Source organism: Dryobates pubescens, chromosome 15, assembly GCF_014839835.1.
Source record: "Dryobates pubescens isolate bDryPub1 chromosome 15, bDryPub1.pri, whole genome shotgun sequence".
In the NCBI taxonomy this organism is placed as follows: Eukaryota; Metazoa; Chordata; class Aves; order Piciformes; family Picidae; genus Dryobates; species Dryobates pubescens.
The window spans coordinates 14,203,135-14,224,741 of NC_071626.1; the positions used below are offsets into that span (position 1 = coordinate 14,203,135).

General features: G+C 38.8%; 1 protein-coding gene across 1 annotated transcript in view; it reads right to left on the minus strand.

Annotated features, from left to right (window-relative positions):
- TRIM24 (tripartite motif containing 24) overlaps positions 1–21,607 on the minus strand; it is a 58,055-nt gene that overhangs the window by 1,490 nt on the left and 34,958 nt on the right. Inside the window, exons 4-18 of the mRNA XM_054167909.1 lie at positions 21,423–21,555; positions 20,076–20,192; positions 18,840–18,954; positions 17,319–17,465; positions 16,171–16,288; positions 14,165–14,427; positions 13,474–13,638; positions 11,817–11,993; positions 10,365–10,500; positions 9,147–9,219; positions 7,592–7,760; positions 6,726–7,039; positions 3,859–3,991; positions 1,836–1,910; positions 334–483 (exon numbers count right to left, since the gene is read on the minus strand). Of these exons, the coding sequence (XP_054023884.1) occupies positions 334–483; positions 1,836–1,910; positions 3,859–3,991; positions 6,726–7,039; positions 7,592–7,760; positions 9,147–9,219; positions 10,365–10,500; positions 11,817–11,993; positions 13,474–13,638; positions 14,165–14,427; positions 16,171–16,288; positions 17,319–17,465; positions 18,840–18,954; positions 20,076–20,192; positions 21,423–21,555 (2,285 nt within the window). The remainder of the gene's footprint in view (positions 1–333; positions 484–1,835; positions 1,911–3,858; positions 3,992–6,725; positions 7,040–7,591; positions 7,761–9,146; positions 9,220–10,364; positions 10,501–11,816; positions 11,994–13,473; positions 13,639–14,164; positions 14,428–16,170; positions 16,289–17,318; positions 17,466–18,839; positions 18,955–20,075; positions 20,193–21,422; positions 21,556–21,607) is intronic.

Genomic DNA, 21,607 nt, shown 5'->3' on the forward strand with positions numbered 1-21,607 from the left:
TAAGATCTGAGGCAAGGAGGATTAAATAATTTTTTAAATCAGCTATCCACCATTAACCGCTGTGAATAATCAAATGCCCCATTCTTTACCTGCTGTCCTGCCTTCAGCAAGCATGTTTGTTACAATTCCTCCTTCCTTCTCTGGAAGGATGTCCTCTGCATAGTCATCTACCCCCTTACAGCAGCTTCAAATGTAATCTATATTTTCACTGCAGTCTCATCATCAAAGTAAGTTTAATACAAGAAATTCTTGTGTTGTGAGTTGTATCCCCACTGCAGTTTTCCTGGAAGCAACTGAGCCTCCAGACCCAGATAAAGTATCTGCTTTTCTAACCTCATTGAATTCAGCACAGTTTCGGAAAATCAGTCTGAAATCAGCCACAAAATCTTCAGGCTTTGTGTAGAATGAATTGGTCACTTCAAGTCTTTTCTTGATGGTTGACAAGTCCATTGGCTTTTTGATTATTTTGTAGTAATCAGGAACCTAAACAGAATAGAAATATTTTTACCAAATGCAGTCATGTTTGCTACTTAGTGTTTTATAGCCCTTTAGCTCTGAGGGAGAGGGCAAGCTTTAGTCTCATCTTCAAAGTTAAATTCTATGACATAAGACTTTTACTTTTCACAGGATGTTAGGGGTTGGAAGGGACCTTTGGAGATCAAGTCCAATCCCCCTGCCAAGAGCAGGGTCACATAACCCATATGCAGCCTCTGGAGTACCAGTGATGTATGCTAGTTTTGCTGGCTACAATATACTCTTCCCAATGTTTATTTCAAAGTAAAAAGGAAAACAAATTCAAACCCCCACTCACAATGACTACACAGAGCAAACAATTTGGAAATTATTTTTGGATACTTTTTTTTTTAGTCAAGTGATCCATCTCTTGAGTGTCACTCTCAAGGCCACTCTATAACTTTGGCAGCCCATTCAAACAGAGAGAACACATGGCTTGCTCAAAATGAATTTTTGTCATGAAGTATGTCCCTGGAAATGGTGGAAAATTTCAGACATATTGATGATTTGGGCATCTCAATTTACAGGACTAAGAGTTATTCCTTCTTTAGAAGAAACCTCCCCAAAATTAGAAAATAATCTAAAGACATTTGATGGCAGTATTTTTGTACTTCTTTTCCTCAGTGCATTCCCAAGAGAAATGCTCTAATACCTGAATGAACTAATACATGTCTATCGTATGATTAATCAATCTCTTGTGCCCATTTCTTGCTATTAAGCTCTGTGGAATGTTCCTCCTCTTCAGAAGTTTCATTCCAATGGAATAAAAAGGGTGCACAGGAGCACATTACTTATTGATGAATACTTTTCCCATTGACTTGTCTTGAAGAACATAAAAGAGGTACTTTTCATCTGATCACACTGGTGACTCTTCTGTGCATCCTTGGAGTTCTAATGCACCCAGGTATTGTTTACCATTTTAAACCATTACATTTCAGGCTAATAATTCCACTGTGGAATATCCTAATTTTCAAAATGATGTAACATTTAAAAAAACCAAACATATCAAAATTCACATTTTTAGTGATATCACTCAACATTGTGAAATCAGAAGAGAGTGTTGGAATTTACTTTTGTGTCTATTTTTTAAGCATTAGATAGAATTTATTCTTGGGGAAATTTACTAGTAAATACTCTTTCAATTAATTGCTTCAACTTTTGACTCCCCTTCAGGCAGTTTTAATAAAATCAGACATATTTAATACACTCACTGTCTGGGAAACCTGACTTCTGATAATGGACTATGATAGAACATAAAATGCCATTAGAAACATGACAATTATATGCTACTAACATGAAATGGAAAGAAGTGAGGTACATACTGTGGGAGGAACTGGATCTTGAAAAGCAAGACTCATTTCATGACAGTAGAGGTACAGCAGCAGTCTTTCACACTTCTGTGTCAAGAAAAACAGCCAAGCAGTTACAAAATCCTGCATGATTTGGTCTAAAACACCACATTACAGAAAATTACAGAAAATCCAGAACAGTTGCTCAGTACTCCTCCAGCCCCTAAGCAGCAAAGTGAGCAGGAAAGCTGTATTTGGAAGCAAGATTAACTGTCATAACTAGTGGCCTGCAATATTCTTTCTCTGAAACAGGTATTATCAATTCTCAAATGTATCCTATCAAAACTCATACAGTTCCTAACCAGTGTTATTTAGCATTTGCTGAGCCAAGCAGATATTTCAGGCAATAAAAACCCATGCATGGCTCTTAGTGCTTTACAAATATTCAGAGATATCAGTGATATTCTTCCTGATATGGATATAACTGCTCTGTAACTGCAAAGTCTACAGTACTTTGTTGGCAGCAGGAAGCAGTATCTTTTCTTTGTGTATCTAAATATATTAAACTAAATCTTGAGCCTTGGAAATGACTGTAAAAATAGCTTTGTTGGATTTTATGCATGCTGATCCTTTATCAGAATATTTACAGGACTTATAACTTACAATTTTGTAACTTGGATTTAAAGTAAAATACAAACAGAGCCAGCTATTTTCCTTTTAGATAGTGGCACATGTAAATAATGGCTCTACAGCGAGACTAAGACCCCAAATAAAATACTAATTTCAGACTGTTTACACAGTTGCCAACTTAAACCAAGTAAAACACTGCTGAAAGTTTCCAATACAGCTAAGAAATGCTTTGTAAGTTTTAAATAATACTAAAACAATTACAAAGAAGTAAGAAAAATTTTAAAAGGCAAGAAACCCTCCCAAATCCCAAGAATCCATAGGATTCCAATTCAAGTATCTGCTCAAAGGCACAGGTTTTTCCTTTTAATTCTGAGGTTTAAGGAAAAACCCAAAAAGCTGGAGAGCCACTGCTTGCTTGTAGCTTTTTCACTAGAACACTCAAAGCTACAAAAGGATAGATTTATTCCCAGAGATTGGAGCCAATCTCTGCAGGCAGTATGGAATCTGTGTGTAATCTGTGGTTTTGACAAAGTCCTTTAAAGAGCGAAAACATTACTTGATAATGTCAATCTATGCCAAATTAGGAAAGCATAAAGAAAAACATTCTTCATGCAAGGCCACTGTGTATGAGAGCTTGGTCAGAAATAGCACTGGGTAATTCCTTGAACACTGTTAAAAGCACCAGATCACCAGCACTTCTAAAGGCATCACCATGTGTTGTTCAGCACATTTACATGAAGGCTGCTCTGATCTGAGTGCTTATTTATAAAAGTTAATTCTCCTTTTTTATCATCACAGTACATTAGAGGTTGGAACGGACCTCAAGAGATCATTGGGTCTAACTCCCTGCCAAAGCAGGATCACCGAGGGTAGTCTGCACAGGAATGCATCTAGACAGGTTTTGAGTGTGTCTAGAGAAGGAGATTCCACAACCTCTCTGGGCAGCCTGTTCCAGTGCTCCATCACCCTCCCTGTAAAGAAGTTTCTCCTCATGTTGAGATGAAATCTTCTATGTTCAAGCTTGAACCTGTTTTTTTCTTGTCTTATTATTGCACACCACCAAAAGATTGGTTCCCTCCACTTGACATCCACCCCTGAGGTATTTATACACATTGATGAGATCCCCTCTCAGTTTTCTCAAGACTAAACAGCACCAGGTCTCTCAGTCTCTCTTCACAGGGGAGGTACTCAGATCCCCTAATCATCTTCATGGCTCTCTGTTGGATTCTCTCAATCAGATCCCTGTCTCTCTTGAACTGGAAAGCCCAAAACAGTATTGCAGGTGTGGTCTCACCAGGGCAGAGTAGAGGGGGAGAAGAACCTTCCTAGACTGGCTGGCTAGACACTTTTCTCGATGCATCCATCATTACATTTTAAGTGATACATTTCAGAATACAAGCAGCAGCAGAACAGTACTCATCCTTACCCTACGGTCTATTGGTGCCAAACCCACATTGTCTTCAAGTTTTCTTTTTTCAGAGCCATGAGCAGGTTTATCACAGTCATATTCAACTTCTGGCTTGGACAAATCCCGACAGAACGTACAAATCCACTCTCCACTAAAGACAACAGACAGACACATTGACCTCAGTGATGTTCCACAATTGTGTAAAAGGGTTAAGTTCCTAATTTGTAGGGTGTTTGTTTCTGCATCATGCTGTTGGTTTTTTAAACACTATACAAGATAGGGACTGCTGGCAAAAAAGCTTTACTAGAACGTTCTTTCCTTTTTAACGGCACTGGTGTCATTAGTGGTGTAACAGAAAAATGGGTTTTCATAGTAGACAAATGCTGCTTACCTCTGTTAGTGCAATAACCTTCACTTGAGCTCATAGGATTCAAGAAAAGCACTATCAATGGTTCTGTTTCTTAACAGCACAGATAAGTTGATGCAATTGTATAGGCCAACCAGAAGGAAAAGTGCTAGTGCTATATGGCAAGAACTACATATTCTCTCTACAAGCTTGACCTACAATATATTACTACTATATATTGATTTTCCTAGACCAGATTTTTGGAAAGCTTGAAATTCTCCACTCCCCAAAACTTTCAGATGCTCCCAATATTATCTGTTAGTTTAGGAAAAACCTACACACTTAGAAGGACAGTTTGTTGTTTGGTTTGGGGTTTTTTTGTTCTGTTTTGCAGAACAAAATTAAAACTGCAAACTTTGTTCACTGAGGTTTGAAAAACCTGTGAAAGTATGTTTTTAATATAGTTCTCCAATAAAAGGAAGAAACTTACATGCTTCCAGTTAGCCACAAGAGGGCTGAATTGTACTTCTTACATAGCAGATAGAATTCAACAATAAACAGTTAGGAGATCTAATTTACTCAAAGGTACTTATTCAGAGACATGTTGCAAGATCTTTGTAAATGGGAAATAGTTTCTGAGCATCTCTTAGTTAATTCTGCTAGCAAGACAGAAGCTTTCCTAGTTTTAAAATTTAAGTAAAAAAATATTACAGGCTTTTATTCACATTGATCCAAAGATTTCCATCAACTGCTAGCTGCAGCATATAGCAGTGAATAATCAGCATTCTCCTTCAGAGAGACCTTCTACTGTCTTAACTTGATAGTTATTTATATGACACTGTCACCTCTGTGTCTGGACTAGCATTAGAGAAAAAAAAAAAAGAGATACAGGCCATGATCATATGATACAGAACATATGAAAGATGGAGAAATTATGCATTTAAAAATCCAGGAAGAGCGTGGTGAACTGGAGTGAAGGAAAAAAGATGTAGCCATCCTGTGACTACCGGGAGAAGCTTTTCTATCCATCAGAATCAAGAGCTTACAAAGCAGTCACAAAAGAAGTAGCCTGACCCTGGTGATGAAACAATAAAGGAACTAATTTGTGTGTTTGAAGGAACTCATGATACAAGACCAAAGTTTGTTGAGCAGACTGTTGCAGCTGCAAAAACTCCACACCCCACAAAGATAAGAACAAAGCCCCAGTACATCTGAATCTAGGAGGAAAATGCAGCTAATACAAATGCACTGTGTTCCAGGACTTCAGAACCACACTTAGAATTCTCTGATTCTAAGTGTGGTTCTGAAGTCCTGGAACACAGTGCATTTGTATTAGTATGTACATTTACAGCTCTGAACACTGGCCAAGCCAGTTGGGTTTGGTTCCCATGCCCTGAGACATCATGATCTCAGTTTCCACAGAATACTCCTCCGAAAGAAATTTTGAAGACTTAACCTTGAAACTAACTTTAATAGAAACAAAGCTTTATTAAAAACAGAGTTCATAGTATCATAGAGTTATCTAATTGCTTAAAGAGATTTTCTTTTTTTTCTTGTCAGAAGCGCACAAACGTTTTTAAGTGCTCCCTGTGACTTCACTGGGTATTTCTCATGGCACAAATAATGTAACATACCATCATTTCATTTAAAACAAACAAATAACCCCCAACCAAACTGTAATTTGAAGTTTCTGTAGGTAAGATACATTTTGTGCCATTTCAAATGACGTTGAAAGAGTAGACATGCTTGCTGAAATTAGCTTGCTCAGAGCAGCAAAGAGATGATCTATATACTAAACTAAGTTGCTACCCCAGTGTTTTACACCAGCAAACTAGCTCATATTAACAAGAAAATCTAATATTTATAAAAGCAGTAAAGGATAAACATGTTATGACAGATGCTTTCATCTCATAAGCTTCTTGCATGGCATTTCCAAGTTGGAACGTTGCAAAAATCCATTTATTTTAATCAAAGAACACTAATTCCAGAAGGAAATGCCAGTAATGCTTACAATAGCAACAACATACTTAAGACTATATTGTGAAACTTGAGAAATTCAGTTGTGGCTTTGTAACAGCCAATCAAGAAAGCAAACTGCTTGTTTCAACATTGAATGAGGCATTACTAGAAGATGTCAGCACTATAGTAATATGTTTAAGACTATATTAGCTTAGATATTTAAAGCTTTTTATGACCATTATTATAGAAATTTAATTTTTTTTTCTGTCACCCTTAAACCATTTAATGACAAAGTGGCAATTCTGTGGCCCAATTTCAAAAATAGATGGCCTAGATGTAAGTGATCTTGCTTAATTGCCAAATAAATGAAAAGTGTTATTATTGTGGCTGCAGACCTGCAAAGTTAAACTGCAGATTCACTGCAAATTTCTATTTTCACCAATCAATAAGTCTTCTAGGTTCAAAATTCTGAAGAAGATCCTGCCTCCTTTAAGGCAGAAACTTCTTGTACTGGGTTTCACAATACAAACCTTATGTCTTTTCAGGCAAGTTTAGATGGAAATGAAGGGCTCATAATTACCTTGGAAAGTTCATCAATGTAGGGACATGACAAGAAAGATGGAATACTTTGGGACACTTCTCACAACAAAGGAGCTCCCCTCCATTTTGACATACTGCACACCAATCTTCATTGGGATCATCCTCTTTTCTGCCCTCCCCAATGTGGGAGGGACCTATCCATCCTGTCTTTCCACCAGATGTCTTCTCCTGCAGTATCCCTGGTTGATCATCTGTGCTGTCTGGTGCATCTGTTCTTAAGATGGTTTCATCAGAAGTGGAACTATGACTGCTATCTAACAACAATGAAGTAAGTATGCTTCCTGAAAAGGTGGTCTGTAAGGAGAAACAAAAGAAGCCAGATTATGTTGTTCATGTGAACTTACACGGGCCTAGCGACAGGTAAACTGACCAGAACAACAAATGTGTGCCCAAGGAGCTGTGTAACTTGCAACACACATGCAAAAATTAGCATCACATTATACCATCAGGCAGCTAAACACATCAAATTAGCTATGAAAGGCTATTTAGTGCTCCACTAATGAAAACCTAACCTTTGATGCTCCAAAAGTCTAGTTATCTTATTTATGTATGTTACTCCACTATGATTAGAAATGCTTCCTATTACAAGAAAAAAAAAATTTTTTTTGCAAGTGATTTCCTACCTTCACAGGTTTTCAGTGGACAAAAGCAGTCTGATCACATCAGTTAGTTAATTGAATTGGCAGTAGAGCTAGTTTAAGTTTGGATTTCACCTCCTTTAATTTAGTTTTTTTGCTTTCCCCTGAAAAACTTCCTGACAGAATATTAGAAACCTATTTTATTCTCCACGAATGCAAAATGCCCTCTACCAAAGAGAAAGGAGAGCTTTGTGACTGTTAATATTACATTCCGAGGCCGGGGTTCCTCCTCCGCTTCTTGCTTCACTACAACAATTGGGAAATCAAAGTTCTCCGTCGGGGTGTTTGACTCCTGTTTAATTCTGATCGGCTCCAACATCACCACCGGGACTTTGTGCGTAGAATCGGCTCCTGGTGGCCTGCTAGAGGAGCCGGAACTGCAAATGACAGAAAGAGTCAAGAAGAAGGGAAATTAAGAGCCAGAACTGCATACTTTTTGTATGCTAACACTTTCAGAGAGCTCAGGATGATAATCCACTCTGCTGCTTTGAATCCTGAGCACTGTGGTATTACTTTTCTAGAGTACAATATCCAAGATACATCCTTTCCTGTGCACTGAAATACAATAAGGGAACATTTTAAGAGTGCAGTTCACTAACTGGAGGATTGTTCATGGTCTGACTTCCCATTAGGGCAAGATTCATAAATTACCCCTGTTTCTTTTAAGCCATACAAAAAAAGAAAAGCCACTGATCATTACCCACTCTGAAGGAGATGCAGCTGTGTTTTTGAGGAAGGCCAGTGTTTCTCCAGAGCTGCACTAGTAACTGTAAACCACACAGGGAAATAAGCCAGATAAAGCATACTTATGCTATCACTGAAGAGTTTCTTACAGCTGTATCAAAACTAGGCTCCTACTTGTAGGTCTAGATCTGCCTTTTTTCATGTGTTTAGTCATAACAGGATGAGACTGGACAACCAAACTCAAAAAATATCAAGTTTGTTGTCTGCATTTTGGTGATTTGGGAGCTCTTCATCATAATGAAGACTTCCGAATGTAACAAAACTAATTCCAGCAGCAGGACGCGGAATCACAGGGTTTTTCTGAATCAAGTAACAATGTCTTCAGACAAACCTTGACACAGTTCATAGGAGTCCTTTCACAGAATTTACCACATAAACAGAATAGAGTAAAAGGTATTCTATTTTAAACAGCATCTGCATTTCCAGTTCCAGTAGGATGAATGTCATCTAATTTTTCTCTGCACAAAAAAATTAATCTTGTCAGATGCAGGCTCTATTTATTGGAACATAATGGACCTGCACTTTTCAAACAACACTGGGCAAATCTATTTTTTCATTAATATTCCATCACTAAGAGATAAAAACATTTGTGTAGACTCTCAGTAGATATACAGTGCTCACTTAACTGTATTAAGGGCAGAAAATTCTTAACAACCCTCTTTGTAACATCAGTTCTTCAAATCTGAAGTAATTTATAGCTTCATGAGGACTTCCAGTATGCAACTTTTTCCTTTAGCTGATTTTTCGGATTTTAAAATCTAATTCAGAATTGGCATTCTAATAACCTCAACCTAGCCATCATTTACAGAGTTAATACATTTTTAGATGTGCTATTAATACATTTAGAAATGAAATTACTACTTTTAGAATGCAGACAGTGCTGTAATAACCATCAAGCCTGGCCTGTTAACAGAGAAGGTGGGGCAAATTGGCTTCTATGTGCATTAATGAGAGTAGAGATTGAGACATGTTCTGTAGAGGTAGAAATTGCATTTTCTTCTTTCCCACTCTTTCCTCACCTCTCTCTGCTCCCAACACTGGAGGCACTGGGTGAACGAATTGGAGGGTGTATGTTTGTCACACTGACTCCTCCTAGGATAGAAGAATCAGATTAGAACAACACACAGGCCTGTGACAAGTCCAAGATGTGACTCAGAGAAGTACACAGGTTTGGGGGGGAAATTTCTCCTGCAGTGTCATTTATTTAACCCATATCTCATTTACTACAAATTCATGAAAAGATGAGAAACACAGGATAACAGAGGTAAGACAACTAAAAAGGGGTCTAGTTCATGTAAGCAGGCTGACAGATCAATACCTTCGCCTGGCTGACCCCAGTTTTGACCTAATGGAATTTGTTTTGTCAAACTTTTAATAAAGTTCCTAGCAAATCTCTCAGAAAATCTGGTAGGAAAATTTAAGCCAGATGAGCTGGTGAGTAGGAAGAGGTCTCATAGCTTAATGAGAGAGAGGACTGGGGACCAGACAGTAAAAGACTCACAAAAAACCATTTTCACTGAGCATTGGTCCTAAGAAACCAGAGTGGGATGCTTGTGCTGCCTGTGAGTGCATTATCCACTTGTCTCAGCTAACCTGCCCAAGCACAGGAACACCACAGTGAGCACACAAACACTGCACAAGTGCTTACTGGGAATTCACATTCGCTTAGTCCCACAACAGACCAGACTATGAAATGGGAGTAAAGAGCAGCTGCTGTTTGCCATGAAGCATGGTGACAGGAAACCCCTGGGTCCTAAGTCCACATTTAGCTGCCTATAACAGTAACTTCTCTGGTGAATCTGTGCGAGTGCTGCACTACCCTTCCAGCAAAAAAGATTTTCTAATATCCAAATTGAACTTCCCAAGTCATCATTTGTAGACAGTCTCCTTTTACATCCTATCTTCCTTTCTCAAATATTTCTCTTATCATAGCTTCTAGGTTTAATTTGGTGTAACCCTAAGAGTGCAATTTCTCTACAGATTTCTATGTAGTTTGCTAAAATTCACTATGTTCTTCCCTCCAGGTTTTTAAGATATAGCCACAGTTTTATTCACAACAATAAAATATTGTCTCAGCTTTACCTCCTACAAGGCTTTCTATAACTTTGCCTTCATTTTGTACTTCTCATCTTTGCTATAAAATACAAGTAACTAATTCTGATAGCAGTGTTAACACTGACACAGGATCTTTTACCATTACACCACTTAAACAGAGAACCGCAGCACATTCCAGTTACCTGAGAGGCCTGGCGATGGTACTGATGAATTTGGTGACTGCACAGTTCTGTTTGAAGGGGGTTTTGGCTGATTCTGTTCTGCAATGCCGTCCTTTCTTATAACATTATCCAGTGTGATGTTTCCTGAACAATCAATCTAGAAGGAGAAGACAAGGGAAGCAGTTAGTATTGGGAGCTGGGGGGGAAATACAAACATCAAAACTTCCCCCAAAGCAGAAAGACAACCCATGCCTCTGTCATGCTCATATTTTTGAAGGTGAAGACCAAATGCATTTCACCAAATTTCAGTCACCCAAAGTTACTTTAAAACAGGAAATCTTGCTTTCTCAAAATGTCCAAAACTGCTTGAAAGGGATGTTTAGAAGCTTAAGAAAACATGAACCTACAGTGTTCCTTCTATCACTGGCTCCCAAGCAAGTTAGAGGATATGTGATGAAAAGAAGTGTTAAAAGGAAAAGATAAAAGGAATATATCCAGGATACTAACAATACCTACCTAAGCTAGCTCTTTCAATGACTTAAAAGTACATTCTAAAAATGTTACAAGTTTACCAGAAATATCACCAGAAAACAGTGCTGTCTATAGTAACTGAAAGCTAAACTAACTTGGGTTTGTTAGTGTCATTATGGGGCATGGGAAGACAATCACAGTATCACAGTATAACTAAGGTTGGAAGAGACCTCAAGGATCATTGAGTCCAACCTGTCTCCACAGACCTCATGACTAGACCATGGCACAAAGTGCCACGTCCAATCTCCTCTTGGAACACCTCCAGGGACGGTGACTCCACCACCTCCCTGGGCAGCCCATTCCAATGACGAATGACTCGCTCGGTGACGAACTTTCTCCTCACCTCAAGTCTCAACCTCCCCTGGTGCAGCTTGAGACTGTGTCCTCTTGTTCTGGTGCTGGTTGCCTGGGAGAAGAGACCAACCCCTTCCTGGCCACAACCACCTTTCAGGTAGTTGTAGAGGGCAATGAAGTCACTCCTGAGCCTCCTCTTCTCCAGGCTAAACAATCCCAGCTCCCTCAGCCTCTCCTCATAGGGCTTGTGCTCAAGGCCTCTCCCCAGCCTTGTTGCCCTTCTCTGGACACATTCAAGTGTCTCGATGTCCTTCTTAAACTGAGGGGCCCAGAACTGGACACAGTACTCAACTCAAGGTGCAGCCTAACCAATGTACAGGGGCACAATAACTTTGCAGAAATAAACAAGTCCAATTACAATTACAACCTGCACTGCTCTTTTCCTTAGTTGTCTTAATAGCTCTCTCCCAAAACAGCTTTGAATATTGTAATCAACATGTAGGCAATCCTACACTGTTTTTTTTTCCTGAAACTCTCATTTTAACAAACAGAGCAAGAATTTCAGTCTCAAAGGTTTCTATGTAATGCAAACATTGAGCCTTGCTTCAAAAGAGAATCCATAAAACACTGCTCTTATGTTACACTCACATCAGGAAGAGATGGTAGATTGTAGGAGCTACCCGTTGGAGAACTTAAATCTATCACAGGGGGACCAGATGTCTTCCCATCACATCCTACAGCACTAGTGACTGTTGGGCTGGATGGAGTAGATGTGCTGCTTGCAGTTGAAAGGGCAGTTGAAGTATGTCCACTACTAATTTGCCACTAAAAAGAAAAAATATAATCCATAATTCAGCTCTGTTTCTCATTCACCCCTACCCCCAACAGAACACATCTACTGCATATAAAGGTTCTAACTCAGCAGCTAAACAAGCAGCTTAGTTCAAGAAGTTGAATTCAAACATAACATCCCAATTTACTCTGAAGTTATCTCACTTCAAGAGTCAATCTTACAAGACAGGGGAAGATGACAAGTGGTTGAAAACCACAAATAGAAGAAATGCATGTGAATTCTTAAATTCAAAGCTGTATCTCCATGTTAAGTATCTATTAATATTTCATGCTGCCCTGATAGTGTTGTGGAAGCTATGTAAGAGTTTTAGTGAAATGAAAGCATTACAGATAATAGGCTGAATGCACAACTGCTCCACTGCTTTATTAAGTAAATAGCTTTAGTGCCACTTAGATGCCATCAAGAATCACCTGAAGTGATTAAGAATTTGAAATGCTGACTGGATCTCCACCCACATATAGATTTTTAACACCATCATATGAAGTGCACAGTCAAGTCAGACTACATTTCTTTCTCATTTAGACATACCCAGTTTTCAATTAATTCAGTGGAATTTCAGGGCAACTGGAGACAAAATTTGACTCTGCTCAATTGTCAGTCATTCTCTTTACTGGTTTCTAGTTTCAGAAAAACATTACCAGATAATGAAAATATTTGACAGGCTTGCAAAAAGGACAGTTTTCTTTTCAGGAGCACAAACCAGAAGTGGCTTAGATTTGTCACTACAACTTTTCTTAAATGTTGTACAATTTTCTTCAGTTCAGTTGGAATTAGTTCTCTGACATCACAAGCACTGCAAACATGAACCAGGTCGCACATTAGACAAATTTGATTCTTCCCTGCTTACCGCTTGTGACATTATTTTCTCTTTTCTCCCTAAAAACTGACGTGCTAATATGCTTTTTAATAAAGATTTGCCTTCCTGAACATCCACAAAACATATGATGCATTTGCTTCTGCCCCAGTTCAACCACTGATCAGCTGGGCACTGACCATTCTTACGACTGTGGTCTTTCTTTTTGCTCATTTCTACGCTCTGGAGAATGGTGACAGTTACGGCTTTTAAGTCAAGCTTTTACCTAGTTCCTAGTGAAGTCACTAACATCAAACTAAATAGTGGCATTTTCTATTCTTCTATTCACTGATTGTAGTGTGCAGCCCATGTCCATGTTAAGTTTTGCATAAGTGGCCAGAAGTCACAGTAGTAGCAAACGAAAGAATGAACACCCACATAGTGCACTCAGCAGTTCACGTCCACAATGCTTCAGCTGCTTACAACTGCCAAAATGAAAGAAACCTGACAATTATCTCTTTATTGAGAAAACTGTGGGTATCTTGTCATAGAGAAATGTGCAGTCTCCATTCTAGAAACGTAATATAAAAGAAAGATGGTATAAAGCATCCTTGCTGTTTTATTTCTACATGAGAAATGAACAGTGAAAGAAACTTTACCTGTTTTATAGCTTGCTGTGCCAAGAGTGCCATTTGCAACGGGTTGGGCTTTATTGCTTGCCTTGGTAGGTTCTGATTTTGGGGAAATCTCAACTGTTGTGGAGGAAGAGCTGAACCATTGGTCTTGGGGCTATGATTCTGAAAATGAATCAGGCGTGGAGGTGCCTGCATGAAAACAAACAAACAAAGCATTCTGCTTATTACCTGAGGCCACTTTTTCAAAGTGTCCCTTCTAAACTTCTGAAACTCTTCACAAATTAGATCATTTATCTGACTGATTACACAACACATAATATATGGGCTTGAGTTATTCTGATATAATAAATGCAGATACATTACAAGAGCCAGTGAGAGTATTTCCAACTTTGAAAGTTATATGGAAGAACCACAATGCCATGGGGAAAAAACCACCTTGTGGGTGGGGAGGAATGATCAAACCACAAAATATGTAGCTCAGTACTGTATACAGTTGGAAACTATATGATTAGTTTTGTAATGAATAAAAATGGGCTGAATGCTACCATACATTTTGTCAGCCAAGTTTAAAGCACTCATGAAGTAAAGAAAATGTTCCCTAACACACAAAACTGTGTGTTAAAGATTAAGCTATCTCAAGTATGTATCTAGAATTTACTGTTTCCTTTAGTGCCGTGGAAAAAAAGAGTCTTTTCTGTAGCTAGTCACAACTCACCTGATGAGAAGCTGGAGGCTGCTGCATGGCTCCTGGAATTCTTGGATTTGGTAAACCCACTGGACCTGCTCTGCGCTGAGCTTGCTGTCTCTGAGCCATGACCTGTTGCTGCATGTGCTGGAGGCGAAGCTGGGCTAAGCTGATCTGTGTTGGAAACTTAGACAACTGGTTTGAAGGTAAGCCGCCTGTTGGCTGCATGTTTGTTTCCATCACAGGGCTCTTGGGTATATGTGGGCTTTCTTTATCTTCAATTACCAAAGAACCTAGTTTAAACAAAATTAATAGAAGAGCAAAGGAGGAAAGTTTCAGTGGGAAAGAGTATTTTGACCCAATCATCTGTTTAAAAAGTTTTAAAACTATCATAAAACTTTAAAGGTATTGTGATCCTTTCTGTCCTGAGTCAACATCATGGAATACTCAAATGATACTCTTTGTTGCTCCACACTACTAGTTCTAGGATGTGATGGACAACTCCAGAAGGTATTTTCTCTCTATCCAATGATTTAGAAGGAAATTTGACTAGACAGGCAACTTTTAGAGATTAATGGTGGGTGAGACATTTTATCTGAAGAGATATATAGTGTGATTACATTAAACTGTCATATAAAATTCTGGCTACCTCATCCAAGAAACATGAATTACAACTAGAAGAGAGTTGGATTTGATTTAAGGGAATAGCACACTCTTTGTACAATAAATGATAAAGGCAGTTTCTTTGTTTCAAACAGAGTAGGGAAAGTTCTGGTCCAAGTTACAGCAATTGGCAGAATTTTGTACAACATCATTTTAATACAAATGGGAGACATACATTTCACACTCCCCTCTCTCCCAGAGATTTGGGGCCACTTCCCAGAAGAGGTCACCTCGTGAACTGGGTCTATCACACAACATTTCGACAATCCCTGTTACAGAATCTGAAATCACCCTCTGCCACTTCTCTCCTTATATCCCATGGATCATGTGCAGTTTTGCTGGGTTCATTTTGAGGGCAGGTTATCTGAAGGAGGAGGAAACTTGCATTTTATAATTCCTCTTTTTCATCTCAAGAGCTGAGAAGCTATGCAAGAAGCATCGTTTTAAGCCCTTATCTTGACATAGATGCAGAGAGAGGCCAGGCCAGGCAACATACTGCAATGCTGCAGTGGAGATGAGGGCAAAAACCTAACATCAACAATACTATTTCCATATGGACACAGTATTTCCCATATAGGACTGAAGGAAATATTTCACTACAGTCAAAATTTTTATTTTCCTTCTCCATAGAAGGAATTACCTTGACAAAGAATGGTACTGACTATACTACAATCAACTGTCAAACCCCTACTGCACTTTTGTTTTGTACTCTACAAGACTAATTACAACTTCAAAAGTCTTTCCAGACTTAACATCTGTGGTATAGCTACTTAAACAAAGGTACTATAAAGAATAATTTCCTTTTCATTGTTTTAGAATCATGGATTATTGTAATACTTATGGTATCAAAACACTTTAAATGTTGTTATTTTTTTCTTAATCTGAAATCCATCAGCACCCTTTTCATCGCACTTCTCCAAGGCATCTTGTTCAGCATGATAAGGGAGGAAATGGGGGTTCTTGAACATATGCTGCCTCTATGGGTTTCAGTGTAGGAAAATGGGATTGAAGTAGGAGAAAAAGGTAGAAGATGCAGAATGAAACTGACTTCTGGAATTCTTAGGATGTGAAGCAGGATTATAGATTGCTTTCCTTATTTCAAAAACCAGAAGGTGTATGTTTTGCCCAGGAAACTGAAAGCTGCTACTCATCATCACACACACCACTCAAATAAGGTAAGTTTGTTAATAATTTATCTTAAGTATTCACAAATAATATTTTTTCCCATACAACACACTTTAAACGTCTTCTAAAGGTAAGGAAAGAAATCTAACAGAGTAAACCAAGAAATGAATAGTCAGTGTGCTATTAATCCTCACAAAAAGAAAGCTGCTTTCAAAACAGGCTCAAGGTGCCAAAGAACTTTATCATACCTAGATTAAAAATATTTTGAGCCCAGAAGCTAGGATCACAGTGGAACTGGATGGTATTGTTAGTCACTGGTGAGGCATCACACCTTGCTCTGAGAAGATACCGTAACCGATACGTAATCTAAAACAGGAACAAAACAGAATGTTTTTTTTTAAATCTGGGGCCAAAGCCACATCCAAACAGCATAGGAAGTCTTAGCAAAAACTACAAAACCCAAAAAACCCCAACCAAACAGAAACCCCAACAAACACCAAAAAAAATCCCAAATCCCCAGAACAAGAGAGCCCGAAGCAATCCCCTAGAGAACTGAGGCAAGTTACAAATAAAGTCCAAGTTACAAATAAAAGAGGCATTCTTTACATCTTCCCCTTATTCCCAAATTATTTTTAGATAGCAATTAACTACAGCCTACACTAAAAATACAAAAATTCTTCTCCCCTACAGAAACACATATCCTTCCACAAACTTGGTCATTACATTCAATGACTCAAACTATTTGCAAGTATGCAAATGGGGGAGGTTGTTTGGGGTTTGGTTTGGTTTTTTTTTCCCCAAACCAATTTTAAGCCATTATTTTTTCTTTCCAAGTACCATATCCTTTTGGTCTTAAGTGTCATTATGGCATTGCAATATTTAACTTCATATCATTTGCATGGACAAGCAAAAGCCTGAGCTTCCTTTTTATCAGTTTTTGGAGACTTAGTGGGAGGTAAGTCTGACAGAACAGAGCAATACAGTAGGTTTTACATTAAAATGCTGGGCATCAGGCTATGCTATATAAGTATCACCTGACTGTGAACTCAAAAGCTGTAACAAGTACTGAAAAGAGCCTTGATGATGCAATATACAACATTTTTCCCGGTGTTTCATGGCTTCATGGTTTTGACTCAAGAAAAAAAAGGAGTTATTCCTATTTCTGCAGATCTGCAATAATTCTATGGTAGTGTAATAGCAAAGAATCGTGACCAAAGAGCTAAGTATTAGAAACATTTTGTACTTAAGAGAAACCCATTAAAAATTACATACAAATGTTCCAATTAGTAGGAAGTCATTAAAAATTCTGATTCACTAGTATTACTGACAAGCATGAGCATGTGAATCTGCCAGAAGTATCATCTCAAATTAAAGAGAGATATCCTCCTAACCTTACCAAGCGCTTACTGTACAGTAGTGCTGTGCTGCTCCCACTGGAAACTGCCCACTTGGAAAAATTCATTACATGTTCCAGCTGTTTAGAGAGACCTGCCACCTCCTGTTGTTGCTGCAGAAGTTTCATCCGATGCTCTTTTGCCAGAGTCTGCAAGCAGAAAAGGACTTTCAGCCAAAGGGTTCATTTTACAGTTACCAGGGATTAGCTTTCGTATTTGTAAGTCACAATGATTGAATGGTTTCACATAGCTCTTCTAAAAAGAACCCCATGCCCCCTGCCTGCAGCTATCAGTCAGTGTATTATTCAAGATACCAGGACTTTCTGTGCAGATTCCCATTTGCTCTTGTGACACGTTTTCATATGTATTTGTGCCTCTCTCCATACACACACGCTGTTTAAAATACAATTGGATGTGATATTTTTCCAGATATCCATTCTAGACAATTCTCTCTTTTGATTTGCTATTGGATTGCTGAATTTATGAAAAATTCTGAGGGACTTTTCATGCATGACACATAGAATTATGCATGAGAAAACTGCAAAAGCAAATTATTGAAGTATGGAGAAAGAAACTGATCTCAGACACTGCCTTGATTCATAAAGCAGGAAACAGATAATAATGGCAAACAAATCAACAACCCCCCCAAAAACACACTGTCCTATTCTCCCCCCGAAAAACCTGCTTGCTCAGGTGGCTTGGTGTGGGACATCACTACGGAATTGCAAAAGGATATGCAGGGGTGGCTAATCAATACAGAATTAACCAGGTTGGAAAAGACCTTCGAGATCATCAAGTCCAACCTATCATCCAACACCATCTAATTAACTAAACCATGGCACCAAGCACCCCATCCAGTCTCTTCTTAAACACCTCCAGTGATGGTGACTCCACCACTTCCCCAGGCAGCCCATTCCTATGGCCAATCACTCTTTCTATGAAGAACTTCTTCCTAACATCCAGCCTAAACCTCCCCTGGCACAGGTTGAGACTGTGTTCTCTTGTTCTGGTGCTGGCTGCGAGGGAGAAGAGACCAACCCCCACCTGGCTACACCATCCCTTGAGGTATTTGGAGATGGCAATAAGGTCTCTGAGCCTCCTCCTCTCCAGGCTAAGCAACCCCAGCTCCCTCAGCCTCTCCTCACAGGGCTTGTGCTTCAAACCCCTCACCAGCTTTGTTGCCCTTCTCTGGACACCTTCCAGCAACTCAACATCTTTCCTAAACTGAGGGGCCTGGAACTGGACACAGGGCTCAAGGTGTGGCCTAACCAGTGCTGAGTACAGGGGCAGAATGACCTCCCTGCTCCTGCTGGCCACACTATTCCTGATCCAGGCCAGGATGCCATTGGCCTTCTTGGCCACCTGGGCACACTGCCGGCTCATATTCAGCCTACTATCAACCAGCACCCCCAGGTCCCTTTCTGCCTGGAAATGGTAGATATTGATTTTGTTTTAATATGAATCCACACCAAAACGAAATTTAAGACTGGCATTTTTCTTTCTTATGACAGAAATGAAATTACCTCCAACTGATGCAGCAGTGCTTTTCCCTTTTTGTTTATTTCTACCATGAGTGTAAATATAGCAACTTTAATATCCTGTTCCACCTGTTTTTGATTCTGATTCACTTCAAGAATTCTGTAAGTAGACAGCATAGAAAAATTATGTTCTTAAGCTCACAAACACCACCAAAAAAAAAGTATCTCCCCTCTAGCTGTTGTTGAGACTACAAATACTTCTTGATCATTTGCATCAATTAATACATATACCATCCAATATTTATAGTCAGAGGAATTGCTGGGAGAAATAGAAAGAGCAAGTACCAGTTACTCTATGACAGATTAATTAACTGATGGCAAACTCTGATGATTCCGCCTGTAAAATTACTGACATTTGTCACCGATAAAAATTAAATGCTCACAATAACTGAAATTCTTTTTAGTTGTCTGGCACATTTCTGGAATGGTCCTTAGCAATCAAACCAGTTTAATTTCCACCTAAAGTAGAATGGCACTCCAGAAACAGACAATAAATAGTTTTTCTAATATAGTTATTTCAACACTAGTACTCAAACTCGTAACAGCAAAGCATAATCTTATATTTTGAAACCACTACTGCTAAGATGCAAGGGAGAATAACCACTTAGATGCAGCAAAAGAAGGCTGCCTGCTGTTATTTTTTCCCCTCTCCACCAGCCTCAAAAGAAAGGTAAAGAGAGACAAAGAATTCAAGTGGCACTCAGCATCCTGTACTGTGTTGAATCTTCCTGGGTACTGCCTTTGAACTCTGCTGACACAAAGCCCTACTGCAGCACACATTTTATGGATTTATTTTTCTCCTGAAAAGCCCCAGGCATGAAAGTATTACATAAATCTTCAAATGTGTCACAAGCATTATGAAAACATGAGTCATAACCTTTCACTTTCTAAGAGGGAGCTACACTAATAAAATAAGTGTGCCAGTGGTGGAGAAGAATAGAAGATTGCCTTCTACAGTCTTTATTGCATAAGTTGTTTTGTTGCACCCAAGCTATTGCTGCCCATTAAGTCCACAGGCTCAGCAGAAGAGTTACTTAACACCACCAAGTACATTAAACAGGCAGCAGCCACTATGGCAGACTGAACATTTTAGATTTACTTTTTTTTCTGGAAAGACAAAAGGAGAGGTACAAAATACACTCATTAAAATCTTTCATGACAATTACAGCGCATATAATGTTGCCCTCTGTGTCAGTTTTAACCTCCAAGCCTGAAACATACCTGTTTTGGATCTGCTTCCCTGTGTATTTAATGTACTTGGTCTTCTCCATCAATTTGGTGATTAGTGTCTCAATGATCACTTTCTGGTTCTGAAAAGCTTCTTCTATAAATTGGTACCTGTAGCAGAAAACAGTGACTACTCGCATACATGCAAAAATGGCCATATCCTTTCTAAAAAGCAGAGAAAAGACTTCTTTAACTGCTCAAGCCCAAAACTGAACCTTCATGATGGAAGCAATATGTCAGCAAATGCTGATGTATTTTACTCATATTTGACTATATAGCAATTTTTTTGAGAATTAATGATTTTGATAAATATGAAGGGATATTGTGTGACTATAGCCTGATTTCACCAAAAGGAAAATTAACTTTGGGCTGTAGTCATCACTTTGTAAGTGGAAGTGCATGTAAATTATTACTTCATGCAAGATCAGGATGTAGAAACTGAAGGGAAAAACAAAAATCACTGAGTCAGTAGAAGTCAGCAACATTTTACATCAAGGAACTGAGATCATCTACAATTTGAGAAAAAGAAGAGGTGGCACATTCTGAAATGAATAAAAGTCCTAAGAAAAGAAGAACTGAGAAGGAAGGCTTGAACTCTGCAAGAGCAAAGTTTAGGCTGTTCCAAGTGTCCAACTCTTCTCCACCTAATGATGTTCACTTGGTCAGGCATGCAAGCTCTTCGGGTGGCTACATCAAGTACAGTGACCACAGTAACTCTAAGAGTACATCTGTCTGAGATCACTACTGTATGCATTAGGCAGCAAGACTGTCTCATACTCAGTAGTTGTATATAATCCTACTTTTCATTTTCTGTGGCCAGTAAGAGATGAACAAGTAACAATAAACCAAAGATCTCAGTGTTATATGAATAGCATTGTCAAAGTACAGTGTAGCCAAATTTTAGAGCTACTCTTCCTTTTGAAGTGCTCTTCACTGAAAAAAATGCCCATTTGCTCTGTTCTGAAATTGTTTGGCAATGTTTTGTTACATAATCGTCTTAAAGAACAAAGGGGAAAATTACACAGAAATGTACAGTTGCATAACACAGGCTCTGTGCTTTCTAAGTACTCTGAAGAGCTGCATAGCAAAATACTGTATCCAAATAACCTGACAGTGAAGAAATGTCTTCTGCTTAAGTCACCAGATTAAGAACTGGAAGAATATTATTCTAAAGTACTGCACACTCACCAGCCCCACTCTGTTGTGAGCTTCATTTCTGAGCAGAAAATTTTACTTTGCACTTCCTTCACCTGACTGTGTTCCACACAGCTAGAGCTACAACCAACTTCAAGCTACCTTCCTAGAAGTGAGTTGCACAAAACGTACGCTTAGTTTTGATACCTGTGCTCTTTGTGCTCTAGTAACTGGCAGTCTCGGCAGGTCAGCTTGTCACAGGTTTCACAATACAACTTCAACTGCTCCTTTTTGTGGTATGGGCAAAATACAGGTCGCTGACTGGTCACACCAACTGCCTCTGTTGAACAAAGGAAGATGTCCATTCAGTCTCCTGAAATTACTGAAGATTT